The 17,308-nt window shown below is 45.1% G+C and overlaps 1 protein-coding gene across 1 annotated transcript in view; it reads left to right on the top strand.

Annotated features, from left to right (window-relative positions):
- Window positions 1-17,308, top strand: part of Gucy2c (guanylate cyclase 2C) — a 95,303-nt gene that overhangs the window by 29,402 nt on the left and 48,593 nt on the right. Inside the window, exons 7-12 of the mRNA XM_052172929.1 lie at window positions 415-536; window positions 3,215-3,311; window positions 5,338-5,455; window positions 7,686-7,821; window positions 9,985-10,070; window positions 14,674-14,785. Of these exons, the coding sequence (XP_052028889.1) occupies window positions 415-536; window positions 3,215-3,311; window positions 5,338-5,455; window positions 7,686-7,821; window positions 9,985-10,070; window positions 14,674-14,785 (671 nt within the window). The remainder of the gene's footprint in view (window positions 1-414; window positions 537-3,214; window positions 3,312-5,337; window positions 5,456-7,685; window positions 7,822-9,984; window positions 10,071-14,673; window positions 14,786-17,308) is intronic.

Here is a 17,308-nt window from a genome sequence, read left to right as displayed (position 1 = left end):
AGAACAGCCATCATTTTACTAGCTCTGGAGTTTTATACTGTATAGTTTCAGAGGCTTCTGGGCTATAGCTCAGGCTAGAACCTTCTTGCTTTAGCAGTAGGGAAACAGTAGAAGGAACCCCTCAAATGTTTACAGCTTGTACACACAAAAAGAGCCCCTAAAACTCCCCTACCCCCATACTCTGCCTAGACTAGATATCCACAATACAAAGCAACGGCATCTTGGTGCGTACTGTCTATTAACAGAGGACCAGAGTGTTAGATAAAGATTCCAGCACAGAAATAGATAGGTAGGTAGGTAGGTAGGTAGATAGATAGATAGATAGATAGATAGACAGACAGACAGACAGACAGATGGACGATTGAAGGTGGCTGAAGCAAAGCCAAGCTGAAGCTTCTCTTCTCCCTGCTCCAGGTACCTCAACGCTCTGGAGGCTGGAGTGTCCTATTTTTCTGAGGTGCTCAGCTTCAAGGATGTATTGAGACGCAGCGAACAGTTCCAGGAAATCTTAATGGGCCACAACAGAAAGAGCAATGGTAAGACAACAACAGAACCTTCCTCATGACCACAGCCTCCCCCAGAGTCCTTCAGGACAATCTGTCTCTGTAGCATTGCCCTTACTGCCTGCCCCCAAGTTGTATGTTTGCAAACAACTTCGCCATATTGACATTTCTGTTGACTAAAACCTAACTCCCTGAGAGAAAAAAGTGACATAAAGCACTGATGAAATGAACATAGATATTAACCTAATATCCAGCCTTCATAAATCCACCAAGACCTGGGTCAACTGTGTAACAGGGCAGTTCTCCATTTTGTCTCTGTCCACAAACTTTAGGAGTATGAATAGTTTCATGCTCCCCTTGCTCCCCAGATCTTAGTTGACTGGCAGGTTCTTAAAATAGCAAATACTTAGTCATGGCAGCAAGTGATTATTTGACTCTCCCTTATAGGAAATTATCGCAATTTGTTCTTTACTTCGGATGTGCTCTTGCGTGTCAAAGCACCCAACCCTGTTCTAGAAACTCAGGGCCCGAATGCCCCAGCGAACTGAGTGTTCCCAGATCTTGTTAAGCTGCTTGCTTCACCCTGCAGCTTCTAACAACCAAGATGCCATTTTTTTCTGGGTTCTTTGTCTTTCAAAATTCCCTGTAATGTACTAGGGCTACTCTGTGAGAAGTGTCCACCTTGGCAGTCGCCATCTGGCTTCCTTCATACAGGCTCTCAATTACCACTGGGTAGTGTTTGAGTTTTTACCCCATGAGAAATCCAGTGTATTACTGCATCTGTGACTAGACCTCAAACATTTTCAACCGTGATCTGCTGACCAGAACGATTGTTACATAGCCTCTTAGCAGAATCGCAAGGACAAGCAAAGATGATCTTACGTCCTCAGTTTCCTGGTGCAGATCTCACATGTCCAGTGAGCTGGAGGCTGCCTGTGAAGGACTAATGGATAAAAGCGTTCTCATCATGCTATTAAACCATCTGCTGTACCTTGTGGAATTCCCTTGCCAAGCAAGAGCACGTCAGAAGCAATGAACGAATTGTGGTGATTTTCTATAAGGGAAGACCCTCACCTGGCAAGCTGCCCGACATTATTCAAACAGTCTCTTACTGCTATAACCAAGTATTTGTTATTTTAGGAACTTACCAGTTAACCAAGATATGGAGGTGGTAGTTGGGTGGGGAGAGAAAATGCCTTTCATGATCTTAAAGAGTTTACAAGTCATGTGAGTGGCACAGCATATAAAAAGATCTAAGAAAAACCTATGTAGTAATGTTTGTTTGGTTGGTTTTGTTTTGTTTTTTTGAGACAGGGTTTATCTGTGTAGCCCTGGCTGTCCTGGAACTCACTCTGTAGACCAGGCTGGCCTCAAACTCAGAAATCTGCCTGCCTCTGCTTCCCAAGTGCTGGGATTAAAGGTGTGTGCCACCACCGCCCGCCTATGTGGTAATGAATGCTCTTTGTTTTTTGTTTTAAAGATTTATTTATTGACACTGTAGCTGTCTTCAGACACACCAAAGGAGGACGTCAGATCTCATTACAGATGGTTGCGAGCCACCATGTGGTTGCTGGAATTTGAACTCAGGACCTTTGAAAGAGCAATCAGTGCTCTTAACCACTGAGCCATCTCATCAGCCCTGCACACCCTGCACGCCCCTTTGTTAATCCCAGTATTTGGGAGATGGCATGAGAACAGCTTATTCTATGTAGCAAATTCCAGGATGGCCATCTACATAGTGAGACCCTATCTCTAAACAGCACAAATCTAAGTGTCCTCTGTAGCTCTTTCCACACATAAACCACATACAGGCAGCAGCTAGATTCCTGGTAAAGGCTCAGAGTGGTTAGGTACAGGCACATACAGTCACAGCCCAAAGATAGCTGCTTAAGAGGATATTATAAATTATTCTCACATTCCCCTTTCAAACACGCATACAGATGATGAGGTGTGGGCCACCCATTGAAGAAAATAGCACTTGGAATCACTTCCACCTAGTGCGATAGACTCCACACTGAATGTAGCAGGGCTCATAAACATGAGTCTTACTCAGGGAGATTTTCTAGCATCTTCTATCCCTTAGCCCCCTTGGGATCACCATCTGTTTTAGAGATTCCACACAGTTCGATTTGGACTCTGGAACTAAATGCAAAATGAGGCAGAAGAGCTTTTGGGAATTGAGATTAATCTTTAAAAAGGTAAAATGAGAGACAGGTGTGATGTTGCCTGCCAGAAATCCTAGCACTCAGAAGCTGAGGCAGGAGGATTGCTATGAATTAGAAGCCATCCTGGACTATGTAGTAAGTTCAAAGTCAGTCTGGAATATACAATGAAACCCTGTCTCAAAGAAAAGAAAGAAAGAAAGAAAGAAAGAAAGAAAGAAAGAAAGAAAGAGAGAGAGAGAGAGAGAGAGAGAGAGAGAGAGAGAGAGAGAGGAAGGAAGGAAGGAAGGAAGGAAGGAAGGAAGAAAGAAAGAAAGAAAGAAAGAAAGAAAGAAAGAAAGAAAGAAAGAAAGAAAGAAAGAAAGAAAGAAAGAAAGAAAGAAGAGGGAGAGAGGGCTGGCTGGATGGATGGATGGAAGAAGGAAGGAAAGAAGGAAACATAATAACCACAGATAACACAAATATGTCAGGCTCAAATCAGGAAAACTGTCACTCCTGCCTGATGTGTCCTCCATCACCTGTCACTCTGTCTTACTTTCTTTCTTCCAGTGATTGTTATGTGTGGCACGCCAGAAAACTTCTACAATGTGAAAGGTGACGTCAAAGTGGCTGACGACACCGTGGTCATCCTGGTAGATCTGTTCAGGTTGGTATCAAGCTCAGGAACGCCTCCTCCCTTCAGAAGAAAGCCTGTCAGTGGCTACTAAAGCCGCCCCTTCTGTCTTGTATGACGCCATGATGCTAAAGTCTCTCTCCTATTCCTTTCTCACAATACCTTTGCGTTTACCTAATCATCTGAGACCTTAAGCAGAAATGTATTCCCAACGATGCCTGACAGGCATCCAAATATGCAGTCCACTGTCTGGGAGGTCTAGATGCACACAGTGTACTAACCTCCTTGTTCAGGAAACAGTCCAGCAGCTAAGGACTCAACAATGGTCTCCCTGGGGAGATAGGTCTCTCGCTTTGTGCTTTAGTTGCCAATGGTCTTTGGCCTCAGGTTAGTTTTTACTTCAGCCACCTTTGGAAAGACTAAAGTTGAAGCCAAGGAGATCTGATCTGTACAGTTATTCTTCATCCTTGGTGGAACAGTTACACAGGGATGGTCCCTTCCTCTGTGCTTCTCTGTCACTGAGCAGAGCAAACCTCAAGAGAAAGAGGGGGTGACAGGGACAGACAGACAGACAGACAGAGAGGAGCCACTTTACTAACAGCACCAAAAGCAGTACTTAAGTTAGAGCACACCTGGGGGAGGAGCCAGCGGTACACCTGTGCCCCTTGTCCAGCGGGTGCATCATACGACCCACTTATCTCCCCGGGTCATTAATCATTACCCGCGTGCCTTCATCTGCGGCAGGGGCTCTCCTGGATCTGCCTAGTCATCCCCGATACTAAACACACGTGCCTGCATGAGAGGAGAGGGAGTGAGGGAGACCGGAAGTGCAGGCGCGGTGGAGTGTTCCTGAAGATAAGCGATCTGTCTAGCCAGCTCTTTCGCTGCAGACATTTAGGAAAGAGGGCAATGTTCTCAGCATTTCCCGCCCACCCTCACGCTAGCGGTTTGTTCTGGGGAGGGAGCTGTCAGTGCGGCAGCGGCCGCTGGGTATGATTTCGTTCTCAGCCATTCTCTGGCTTTCCTTTGTGACTCCTGCTCCAGGAACACGTGTCTGTTTCCAGAGCAAAGGCAGACTGAGTAAGCCTACTGTGCTTGGCTTGTAACTCTGCCGCTTGGGATTGTGTGGGAATTTGTTGGCATTTTTGAGATTAAGTCTCACTGTAAAATGAAAATCAGGGTGCCCGTCTTTTAGGGTAAGATCAATGATGTGAACGTACGAGCTAATACAGTGGTCAGCACCAAGCAGATTGAGTCTGAAATGGTGGTCTCCCTAATTCTAGCCGTTCAGTTGAGCCACCCTGTCTGTGCATTAAAACAACCGTGTGATTAGGAAACACAGAAACCCTGGGATGTTCAGAGGGATCTCAGTGTACAGTGTGCCCAGTGTTGTCGATGGGTTGATGATACACATCCTACAAGCTGATTAGTCCCACACCCTGAAGCTCACAGTCACAACAAAAGAGACCTGTCTCAACAAGTTAGGGGGCAAGGACTTACAGCTAGGGTTGTCCTGTGACCTGTACTGGTGTGGCCATGGTGCAACTGTGTCTGCATTCACATACATGAATGTACACACACACACACACACAAGCTGAGCTATGCACCTTATCAGAGAAAATGTCTTTAATTTGCTGTTATCAGTTCTTCCCTGAACAGATGGTAGCGTCCTACATGACTGCATTGTGCAAAATAACTCCATATCCCATATCCCGGTATTTTCAACTTGTTTTGCATACTTAAGGAAAAGAAAGTTTTCCTGCAGAAATCAAGGGTCATTAGGATTTAACAGCCAATACAAACTTCGCCTCAAAGGGTCGGTATAATGAGTTCCTTTCTACCCTCAGTTAATAGCAAGAGCACCTAAATCCTCTCATTCCCTTTAGCAGGGGGAGAAGGGAATTAGAACTGGGGAAAGTAGAAAGCTTTGCTGACGGCCACACTTAAAACAACCACACCACCATGGTTTTTCAAGCTTATGTCACAATTTGTATGAGTTGGGAAATTTCCATTTCTATGGGGTGCTAATTTTTATGAAGAACCTGTGTTTTTACGTTAGTAACCATTACTTTGAGGACGACACCATAGCTCCTGAGTATATGGACAACGTCCTCGTCCTGACACTGCCTTCTCAAAAGTCCACCTCCAACGCCTCTGTCGCTGAGAGGTTTTCATCGGTGAGTTGTCTCTGTGTGTATTTATATGAGTGTTCGTTAGCGATAATGCAGAGCAAAGTAATTAGTCTCCTTTTCAGACTCAGTTTCTTCTATTTGCAAGTAAGTTTTTTTTAGCATGTGTGTATGTGTATATATGTGTGTGTGCATATATGTGTATGTATGTGTATATATGTGTGTATGTGTATATATATGTGTGTGTATGTGTATATATATGTGTGTGTGTATATATATGTGTGTATGTGTGTGTATATGTGTGTGTGTATGTGTATATATGTGTGTGTATGTGTGTTCATTGTGCAGATGTGTATGTGTTTGTGTGTACACATTCATGTGGAAGATAAAAGTGAATATTACCTTCCTCTATTGATTGCTTTCTATCTATCTATCTATCTATCTATCTATCTATCTATCTATCTATCTATCTACTTGTGTGTGTGTGTGTGTGTGTGTGTGAGAGAGAGAGAGAGAGAGAGAGAGAGAGAGAGAGAGAGAGAGAGAGAATACCATGTGTGTGAGGATGCTTGCCAAGGCCAGAAGAAGTCACCGGATCCCTTAAAGCTAGAGTTATAGGCAGTTGTGAGTTGCTTAGGTGCTGGGAACTGAACTCAGGTCCTCTGCAAGAGTAGCGAGTGTTCTTAACCATGGAGCCATCTCTCTAGTCCTCTGTATGTAAATTTTAAGACAGGCTCCCAGTGGACCTGGAGATCAGGGATGTAGCTGGCTAAAGAGCTCCCGCCTCTATGCCTGCTCTGGCCCCAAGCCCCACCCACCCAGTGCTGGGATGACAGATGTGAACCACTACCTCTAGCCTTTTACAAGGGTGCCGGGGATCTGAACTCGGGCCCTCGGGCTCTGTTTAGAAATAAGCACTCATCGGTGGAGACTTTACAGTGTCATCCATCATAATGAAGTCGGCCACTGTCCAAAGGGATAACAATGTATTCTTGCTGTCTCTGTATCCTACCTAGTTTGGCACTTGTCCCAGAATAAAGGCCGCCACTTACCCATTAAGTCATGGTCACCTTATTATACTGCAGAGCTCCTAAGACACATTAGGCTCCCCCAGTCACTGAGCTTTAGTGCGATGCAGTTTGTCACCCGCCTTCTGCTCTCAGTGGAGAGAGGCTATAGAAATCGATGAGGGGGTGAGTGGTCCGGAGACCCACAAGCAACCATGCAATGATGAGTGCATACCTAAGCACCGTAAGGAAGGTGAGCATCGCCCCTCTTCCTAAACCACCTGCTCCACGTGCTCCAGGTCGAGGAGCTGCCGAAATTAGGGGCCGTATGCTCCTTTAATGAAAGATCTTCACTGAGTTCTAGTTCATCCCGTGAAGCGATGATCTTTGCGGGCTGGCCACATGGTTCAGTGGATACAGACACCTGCTCACATGCTCACCTGGGTCCCTCCATCCCAGGGTCCCACAAAATGGAAGGAGAGGCAGGAGTCCCAGAAGTTGTCCTTACCACCACGTGCATCAAAAATAAATGTAATGAAATGATGACTTCAGAGAAAACAAACAAAAGACAAACCAGGAGCTTTTCTTGTTGTCATTGTTGTTAATGGGTTTTTTTGCAAAATGTATTCCAAATGCAAAGAACTTGAGTTGCCCCGTGGCTCGGACAGAAGGGAGCTCCAAAGTGCATGAGGGAACAGAACCTGTCTGGCTGCAGTGGGGCAAGAACTTTCAATTCCTAATCCGGACACGACCATCATGCAGCAGATGCACAGACAGAGGGATGCTAACTCTGTTATTTAGCCAGGTCAGAGGTTAGAGGCCTGAAGTGACACCCTGTTAGAACCAGCTTCAAAGCACAGTCAGTGGCAAGAGCCAACCGCCTCACATCCCGCGCTGGGGACCGGAGGCGGGGCTATTTTCTGGGCTCTGGTTTTCTCTTTTACACTCTAGTGAAAACATTAACTTAAAGCAAATGGCACTTCTGCATGAAGTCCCAGAAGGATGTTAAAATGTCGGATCTGACTTTCTTAGCTACCTTGTATATTTCACCGTCCACGAGAGGGAGGCACCCGCCTTCTAGTCCTCCTCTAAAGGCAGAGCTCTTGTCTATTAATCCCACGAGAAGGCGAAACTGGGACAGCAGAGCCCTGGCCCGAGCACCACAATCTAGGTCTCCTGAATTTGTTTGATCACGTATCCCAAGAATATCTACTCCAGGCTCCACCCACCCCCTTTTCTCGTTAAAAGAGATTTTTTTCCTTCTCATCTAGGGAAGAAGTGACTTTTCTCTCGCTTATTTGGAGGGAACCCTGTTGTTTGGACACGTGCTGCAGACGTTTCTTGAAAATGGAGAATCTGTCATCGGTTCCAAGTTTGCTCATGCATTCAGGAATCTCACTTTTCAAGGTACCTGTCTCATAGGATCAATCAATAAAGTCGAAGAAATGCAGGCTTTGGGAGGGAGGGGGCATCAGGAGACCACCAAGACAGGCGACAACCAGAGGTTGATGCTTCAATTGCTAAAGACACTGGGATTCAATGGAAGGAAAGGCCATTGCGTAAGCTGTAGGGGGCGCTGTGATGCATAACTAGACCGCAGCCCATGCTGCTGCCGCCGTGCTACACGTTCACGGGGTGTTGCAGAGTGAGCACATAGGTCAGGGCTATACACCTGAGTAGGTTTTCACCACAGAGCGTTGTTACGAGTAAAGGCGTGCTGCCTGCAAGAAGAGAAATACTAGAGGTTTACTTTTATTTTGTAAGTTAGCATATAAGATACATTACAGCCTTTTTCAAATGAAGTGGGTTTTAGTAGATTCTCTTCTCCATCCTTATCCTCTTGTCTCCTGGCCCCCTAATACACACACACACACACACGTACACGTGCACACACACACATACACGCACACGCGCACGCACTCACCCGTATACGTACACACACGCGCATGCTCACACAGCGCGCAAAGTAACCCGTCTCAATCTCCTTTCTGCTCTTATGCCTTAGGTTCAATTTTTATTTTTTAAGCTTTATTTTTATCTCTTCATATTTTAATATATCTCCCTTCCTTTCCTATTTTAAGCCTCTATCCCCCGCCCCCACCAATCCTCCAACTTTTAGATTGACACACCCATGCTGCAAGCTCCTCTTGAAGCTTCTCTGTCTCAAATCTCAAAGATTATAAAGAAATTTCATTTTGAGAAATTATCTGGGAGTTGGAAAGATGGCTCAGCAGTTAAGAGCACTGACTGCTCTTCCAGAGGTCCTGAGTTCAATTCCCAGCAACCACATGGTGGCTCACAGCCATCTGTAATGAGATCTGATGTGTTAGAAGACAGCTACAGTGTACTTATATATGATTGATAGATAGATAGATAGATAGATAGATAGATAGATAGATCTTTTTTTAAAAAAGAAATTATCTTAAAGTCTTGCCCTGCAAAACCTTTGTCTAAACCAAAGTGAGTCCGTTGGTTGTTGGCTCCAGAAGACAGACAATGATTAGATTACTACCTGGTCTAAGAGCTGTGCCCACGGCTGTGGCCTGAAGAGAACATGGTTTCTGCTTCCCTGAAGATGCACAGAGACACGCAGTGACCACCCATGTGTCCCGAGTTCTGCCAGGAACTTACAGAATGCTATCCACGGTCAGTCAAGTGTCCCGGTGACCACTGTCATGGGCTCAGAGGCAGGAGACATGTATTTGTCTTAGCTTAGTCACCCGTCACTATGGCTCTGAGAAAATTCTAATAGCCCTGAGTCTGAATTATTAGTCTAAGTCTAAAATTATTTCTCATCAGTAAAATAGAAACAACAGTTTCTATGTCATGACGTTCTGAAGAGAAGAAAATGGCAGATGTGCAGACTACCTTAGCACAGAGTTGGTGTCTGGTAAATGTGAAAGAAGTGTTAGGTTTCATTTTTTAAATTTATATTTATTTGTTTATTTTGGGTTGTGCACGCACGTGAGCATTCCCTGTGCAGAGGTCAGAGGACAGTTTGTGGGAGTCGGGTCTCTCCTTTTATCATGTGGGTTCTGGGGACTGGACTCAGGAAGACCCCTTTCCAGCTGCACTGACTGGACACCCCAGAAGTGAGCTGTTCTGTTGAACATGTAAAGGTTTCCCACCTAAGCACACATTCTGTATGGTCAGTCTGCAGTACTATTATGTCACAGTTAGAAAGTTGAAAGACAAACAAGTATCTTTTTTAGTGTTTTAGGCACCGAATGTTAGTGATTTTGTTCTTTGTAGACCACGCTGCGGCCTATGCGCTGGGCCACTGGTTTAACTAACATTCTTGGGTAGTGTGGACAATTGAGCAACTTGTTAACCTGCCACATCCTAAGTGGAGGGAGAGCATTTTCCTTCTCAATGAACATTCCCCATAAAAAATGGCCTTCACAAATCACAATTATTAGGGGCAAGAAGCAAGGAAGAGCCATGTATCTGGTAAGAATATAATAGAGTGATTTGAATCCATTTTACACTCTTCATCAGGATCCAACTGGTATCACGCCTAAAGCCAATGACAGTCCCCAACGTACACTCTCTCTCCTTCTCTCCCCTTAGGCATCGCGGGGCCTGTGACTCTGGATGAGAGTGGGGATGTTGACAGCGTTATGTGTCTTCTGTATGTGTCTCTGGATACCAGGAAAGTATGTCTGACCCCCGACGTGACCCCAGTGTGATGAGACTGGGTGGCAAAGGAGAGTTAGCCAGAAACAGAGCAGCAGCCAAGGAATTAGAGGGGTGATGCTCAGAGTGTTAAGACAGATCATGGCAGCTCTCTTGGGTTTCATATGCACACTCCCCCTTGTGGTAGGAGGGAGAGCACACAGAACCTCTAATCAGAAATCAGCTCACACACACATAGGAGTCAGACTAGCAGAGTGAAAAGAAAACAACCTAATGACAAGCCTTCCTAAGGACTGCAAAGCATCTTTACAAACCAAAGATTTCAAAGAACTAGCTCTTCCATGAAGCATGTGAACTGCGAAGTCTCTCAGGCACACACATGAAAGTGCTGTGACACTAGACTTTTACTCACATTACATACCTGTGTCTTAGGGTTTTCCTGCTGTGAACAGACACCATGACCAAGGCAACTCTTATAAGAGCAACATTTAATTGGAGCTGGCTTACAGGCTCAGAGGTTCAGTGCAGTATCATCAAGGGTGGAACATGGCAGCATCCGGGCAGGCATGGTGCAGGAGGAGCTGAGAGTTCTACATCTTCATCTGAAGGCTGCTAGTGGAAGACTGGCTTCCAGGAAGCTTCCAGGAGGAGGGTCTTAAAGCCACACCCACAGTGACACACCTACTCCAACAAGGCCACATGTCAAAATAGTGCCGCTCCCTGGGCCCCATAGATCTGTTCAAACACATGAGTCCATAGGGGTCATATCTAGCCATAGCAAAAAGTGCATTTATTCCAACTTCCAAAGTCCCCATACTCTATAGCAGTATCAACAATGTTAAAAGTCCAAAGTTCAAAGTCTCTTCTGAGATCCATCCAATCACTTAACTGTAATCCCGGAACCAAGACAGGAACCAGCTGGGCAAACTCCAAACTGCATCTCCATGCCTGATGTCAAAGCAGTGTTCAGATCTCTGACTCCCTTTTCATCTTTGTTGAATGCAACAAACTTCTTTTCCTGGGCTGGTCCCACTCTCTGTTAGCAGTATTCCTCAGAGATATATTGTGACTCTGTTAGCAGTTTTCCTCAGCAGATAGCCCACAGCCCTGGCATCTCAAACATCTTGGGGTCTCCAAGGCAACTTCAAAGTTACAGCTTCTTGTTCCAATGTCTGGGTTACACACATGATCTTCTGGGCTCCTCCTAAGGGCTGGTGTCACTTCTCCAGCTCTGCGCTCTGTAGCACTCTAAGATCAGGTTGATCCACTCCACTACTCTGCTGCTGTTCTTGGTGGTCATCCCATGGTACTGGCATCTCCAATACACTGGGGTCTTCCCTGTAACTAGACTTCACCAATAGCCTCCCATAGGCTCTCTTCATGGTGCCAAGCCTCAACTTCTTTGCATGACCTCTTCAGTCCTGGGCCATCAACTATAACTGAGGCTGCACCTTCACCAGTGGCCTTCCCTGGCCTCTCACAGTGTCAAGCCTCAGCTGCTCTTCATGACCCCTTCATGCCTTCAAAACCAGTACCACCTGGGTAATTCTTAAACATTACCAAGTACAGCCGCAGCATGAGGTACAGCCTTGGCTATCTCTGGAATACAGCCTCTGTGCTCTCAGGAAACACTTCCCAGAAGATTTCACCTCAGTGATGCTGGTCTCTTCTTAATCACTGCTAATTCTCAGCTACAGCTAATCAGCATCAATTGTCCCAGCAGCCCCTTCTATTTTTCACTCTAAAGCCAGAGCCACAAGGCTGAAGCTGCCATGTTCTGATGCTTGCTGGGGATGGAACATGGCCCCTTTTATTCTATTACCAGCTTCCTGTTTTCCAACTCCCTCACTGCCTAAGCTTGGCTGTCCTGGAACTTGCTCCATAGATTGACCTTGAACTCAGAGATCTGCATGGCTCTGTCTCCTGTAAAGCTGGGATTAAAGGTGTGTACAATGCCTGGATTTAAGCTTTTCCTCACCTAGAACCTGCCTTGTTCCAAGATAACCTTGAACTCAGAGATCTGCTTGGCTTTGTCTTCTTAAATTAAAGGATTAAATTAAAGGTTTATACCACCATGCCTGGATCTAAACTTAGCTGGATGGGATCTTACCTCCAAATCCCTTAATCTATTATCACCTAGAACATAGGATTCAGCTCCATTTCACTTCCCTGTTCCCCTTTAATACTTTAACTATGTATTTTATATATTTTGTATTTTTCCTTTCTAAGCTTGCTATGCTTGTTCAAAATTTCAGGAGACTTAACCAAAGAATAAAGTCTCTACTGAGCTTTTTTGAGATTTCCTTTGTCAATGCAATAATATAAGTAGTAGAAGTCTCCTCATCTTAGACTCAGGTAGAATCTTTAGACAAGGGCAAAAAGCAGCCACAGTATTCACCAAATACCACAAGACAGTCTCTAGGCCACATACTGAAATCCCTCTCCACTGAACCCTCTTGGGCCAGGTCTGCACAGTTCAAATCACCCTCAGCAACAAGGTCTTCCAAATTCTTACTAGGGTAGCCAATTAAGCCCCCACTTACAGCATTCTACTGCTTTCCAAATCCAAAATCCACATTCTTGCAGACCAAAGCATGGTCAGACCTGTCACAGCAATACCCCAGTCCCTGGTATTGGAGACTTCATTTTTATGTAAGAGCCTGTGATGCCTGGTTTTATGTCAACTTGACACAAACTATGGTCGTCGGAGAGGAGGAAACCTCAATTAAGAGATTGTAGGCAAGCATGTAGAATATTTCTTAAAATTCATGATTTGGGGGGAGGGGAACCCAGCCCATTGTGAATGGGACCATGCCTGGACAATTTGGCCCAGGGTTCTATAAGAAAGCAGGCTTAGCAAGCCATGGAGAGCAAGCCAGTGAGCAGTACTCCTCCACGGCCTCTGCCTCAGCTCCTGCCTCCAGGTTCCTGCCCTGTGTGAGTTCCTGCTCTGACTTCCTCTGATAATGAACCATGATGACCAAGCATAAGTCAAATGAACCCTTTCCTCCCGGAGTTGCCTCGGTCATGGTGTGTCGTTGCAGCAATAGTCACCCTGACTAAGACAGAGGCCTCTAAAGAGGAGAGTGGGTCCGCTCCTCTCACCACATCTCCCACAAGAAGCTTCCTGTCTAGGATAGAGTTCATGGCTGATCAACACTGAATTTAAAATGGGAACCACTGCCTTTATACTTTACAGACCTGTGTCCGTCTAAACTGTGAAAGCCACTGTTTCAGCCAACCAAGCGAGCAGTAAACAGCTTTTTCCCACAAGGAGTCGGGTCATGGGGAAAAAAAAGTGGACATCTAGAAAAAAATAGTATTCATTTGTAAATGTTCACATAAGTGTATATATATTGACATTGCTTTTTGAGAGATACCTACAATGGCAAATGTAAAAATTATAGAAAAGATGTTCATCCTGAGAAAGTGGCACCAGAAATTTGAGGCAGCATTTCAGAGAATTCATAGTTCTTGTTTACTATTTTGGACCTTTAATGAAATACTATATTTGGGGGCCAGTGAGATGGCTCAGTGGATAAGGGTGCTTGACTCTAAACCAGACAGCCTGAGTTTGATCCCTGAGACTCACATGGTAGAATGAGAGATTGGACTCCTGAAGACTGTCCCCTGACCTCCACACGCATGATACATATACTCACCACATGCATGATAGATATGCCTACCTCCTAGATAGAAAGGAAGAAAGAAAGAGAGAGAGGAAAGGAAGTAAGGAAGAAAGGAAGGAAGGAAAGAAGGAAGGAAGGAAGGAAGGAAGACTTTAAAAGGAATATGTAGTTGGCGTACATGCTGTGGAAAAAAATTTTGTCATATCCCCTAAATGCTTCAGTTACTAACAGGAACCACACAAAGAAACCCACATTCTTATCCAAAGAGATGAAGCCCCTACTGTCCTTGGAAGAGATGCAAAGATGTGTTTGAGAGATCTTTCCTCACCCACACAAGGGAGCACTCTTCCCTACACAGGTCTCCCAAAGCAAATTTGGCCAAACATCTCAGCATTTGGCTGCCTCCAACCACAGTCCATAGCGTGTCTATCGGAGAGAACCTAGGGATTAACTCTTAAAACATGGGAGCTGTCAGAATCCTAGTTCATATTCAGGGTAGTATCAGCAGAGGGTCGATATGCTACATCCTAGCATACAGGCTAATTTTGACCTTCCACATATGCAATTATAGGTTCCATTCTCCAGAGTCAAGTTCTCTAAATGTAAACTTCCTATGGAGACTATTTCAAGGGAAGGATAGTGACTGTAGGAGAAGGTAGCTGTGTTTCAAACATACGTCACACAGCATTGTCCCAACCTGCAGCAGTAATTCAAAGATAGCCTGGCCCAACATTTCCATTAGCAGATGACTTCAAATGAAGGCGCTGATCATAGAGGCCTAATTAGTAACTGCCAAGGATGGCTCGCTCATATTTGTAAGCCCAAAATCTGGGAAGCTGAGGCTGGAGGATTAAGAGATTAAAGTCAAACTAACCTATAAAATCAAGATCATGTCCCCAAAGACACACACAGTCAGCCCTCATCACAAACTGCTCTAAAATGTTCTCCTGGTTTTCTTTTCTTCTGCTTTTTTTTTTTTATGTCTCTAACACAGTATAAGGTTCTTATGGAATATGACACCCACAGAAACAAAACGATACCGGTGGCTACAAGCCCTGACTTCATCTGGAAGGACCACAGGCTCCCCAATGATGTTCCCGGGCTGGGTAAGACAATCTTACTGAGTTTCCTTTCCCCAGTGTGGTTTCCACGTAAGCTGTAGGCAGTGTTTCTTTTCATCTCATCTTGCCTAGACTTTCTGGGCTTGTGACTGTGGCTTTTACAAGCCTGGGGAGTCATCCATGCTCAAACCCTGTTTTGAAGACGGTTTCCATGTAAGTGGGACCCCTAGAAAACAAGGTCAGAAAATCGGCAAAATTAAAAAATCATAGAAATGTGTATTTTTTTCCCTGTAACTGCAACAGACTTGCCATTTTAAGCAAGGAATATTTGCTCTATCGGGGTGAGAGGTAGTTGGTGATTACGGCCCTGAAAGCCTCTCCATTCCTTCACAGGATATAAATTTGGTGACAGTGATGGGGACTTGACCAAGCCCGCTCAGTCAGTCAACTGGTTCTCCAGTGCAGGAGCGAGGATTAAAAAGAAGAAAGGCAATTAGACAACATGGCAGCATGACCCCAGTCAGTTCTGAGACTGAAGGCGGGTTTAATAATTTCCAAATACCAATTTGATTACATGCAGGTATTAAGACCCGATAGTTGCACAATAAGGAACAAGCAAGACAGTAAACACAAAATAGTCAAGGCAATAAACAAAGTCCTGTGACAGTTGTTTCCAAGGGCTTGTCAGAATGACCAAAATACCTGCGCCAACTTCCTTGTCCAAGCCCAGAATCTTGCCTGAAGCCTGCTTTCCTTCGACCCTAAGATTAAAATTCCTGCCTTAACCTACTTCCCTATTATGCCCTAATGTCAGATTCCTGCCTGAAGCCCTTGTCCTTGTCCTTGGTCAGTGTCAGGCTCCTGCCAGGCAGCATGGTACCCCACTAAGGCTCTCTACAGGGACATAGATGAGGTTCTAAGCCTCGGCATGGCTTGGTCTTGCTGTGTGCACGATGCCATGAGACTCGACTATAGGGCATTGGCCCCACCCTTCACGGGGAGCTGGCCTTGAGGCTCCATGACTATAACATCCAAAGCACATTCCATCGGTGCCTGCCAGTGCGTATTGTAACAATTGGTAGTTCCATATTACTAATCTATCATCTTCAAGACAAAGATCTTAAAAGTTGGAATTTATACTCAAACAATGTGAAAATACCCTTAATGGGGTTCTAGAAAATTTTGGTGTATTCTTCATTCAGCACCACACGACCAACTGAAATTCATTCTTTCCAAACAATTTTAAATGATAAGAAAGTAATCGTAACACTGAAGGATGGTCAGCCGCACCTCTTTATCTAATATACCCTAACCTTGTGGAAATAAAACTGAAAAGAAATATACACACATTTAATGCGAGTCCCCATTGAGTAATAAGATCATGGAAGGGTTTTTCCCCCCTTTTACATCTTTCTGACTTTGAATCTTTTTCGCAATGTCTGTATTCACTTATCACTTTTCAAAGAACTAAAAACTCTGAGCTAGAAATGCGTCTATCCCGGCAGCACTCAGTGACCAGGAAATGAAGTTTGATCTGCTTTTGAGGGCACATCCCGGTCTCACGGGATTGGCCTGTGTTAAAACTGTAACACTTTGTGTGTGTGTGTGTGTGTGTGTGTGTTCTCTGTGAATCCCCCTGGGTGGGAAATGATTGATTTAAAGCAGTCAGGGAAGTCCTGATGGGGAGCGCATCCTATTGAACAGAGGTTACTGCAGGCTTGCAGTTATTAAGCTTTCCATATAGAATCCCCATAGCTATCTTCATACTTCTGAGCTTTAACCAACATTTCATCAATCTGTCCCCATGTCTCTGTCTCTGTCCCATCCCTCCCCTTCTCCCTTTCTCATACCTTGCCCCCCCCCCCCTCTCTCTCAGACTAATGGGCTAAGTGCTTGTTCAGGACCTGAGTAGTTTACTTACACTCACACACACAGTGTTCACTTCACAAAAAACAAAACAAAAAAAAACAAAAAAAAACAAAGAACAAAGAGTATCTATGACCCAGGACACCCAGCCAATGAGCTCCAGTTTAATGAAGAGACTCTGTCTCAAATACTACAGTGTCAGGTGAAGGAGGAAGACACCCCGTGCTGACCTCTGGCCTGCACGCGGACAGAGAGGGGTTGGGGAGAAGTGGATGCAGTATAGTTTTTCTCACAGGCTTCTCCATTTCTCTGCTTATTCTTTAGGGAATTTTTTAAGCTAAATTCTTGTACTCTCGGGTACGTTAGGTTTGTTGTTAATAAGTTTCTGTTTCTGTCTCCACCTTTCAGTAAAGTCACTCCCTGTGGCAGAGCGAGAACACCACAGGCCAGCCTCATCACTACAGCCTCCAATACGCACCCTGACACTCTACCCACAACCCCCTTCTTCCCTGTCACTTCCTCTTGCTCTCAGCTCCTCCTACTTCAGAGCCCTGCAACTTTATGCCACCTTATTATCCTCCGCGCTGTGCCTTCTGACTGACCAACATCCATTCCCCTTCGAGATTTCCCTGAGGGCTGGGGACATGGTGCAGAGAGTGGTGTGTTTGCCACGTAAAGGAAAGGATCAGAGTTGGGGTTCCC

Source organism: Apodemus sylvaticus, chromosome 2, assembly GCF_947179515.1.
Source record: "Apodemus sylvaticus chromosome 2, mApoSyl1.1, whole genome shotgun sequence".
Lineage (NCBI taxonomy): Eukaryota > Metazoa > Chordata > Mammalia > Rodentia > Muridae > Apodemus > Apodemus sylvaticus.
This window is presented reverse-complemented; position numbering and strand designations above follow the sequence as displayed.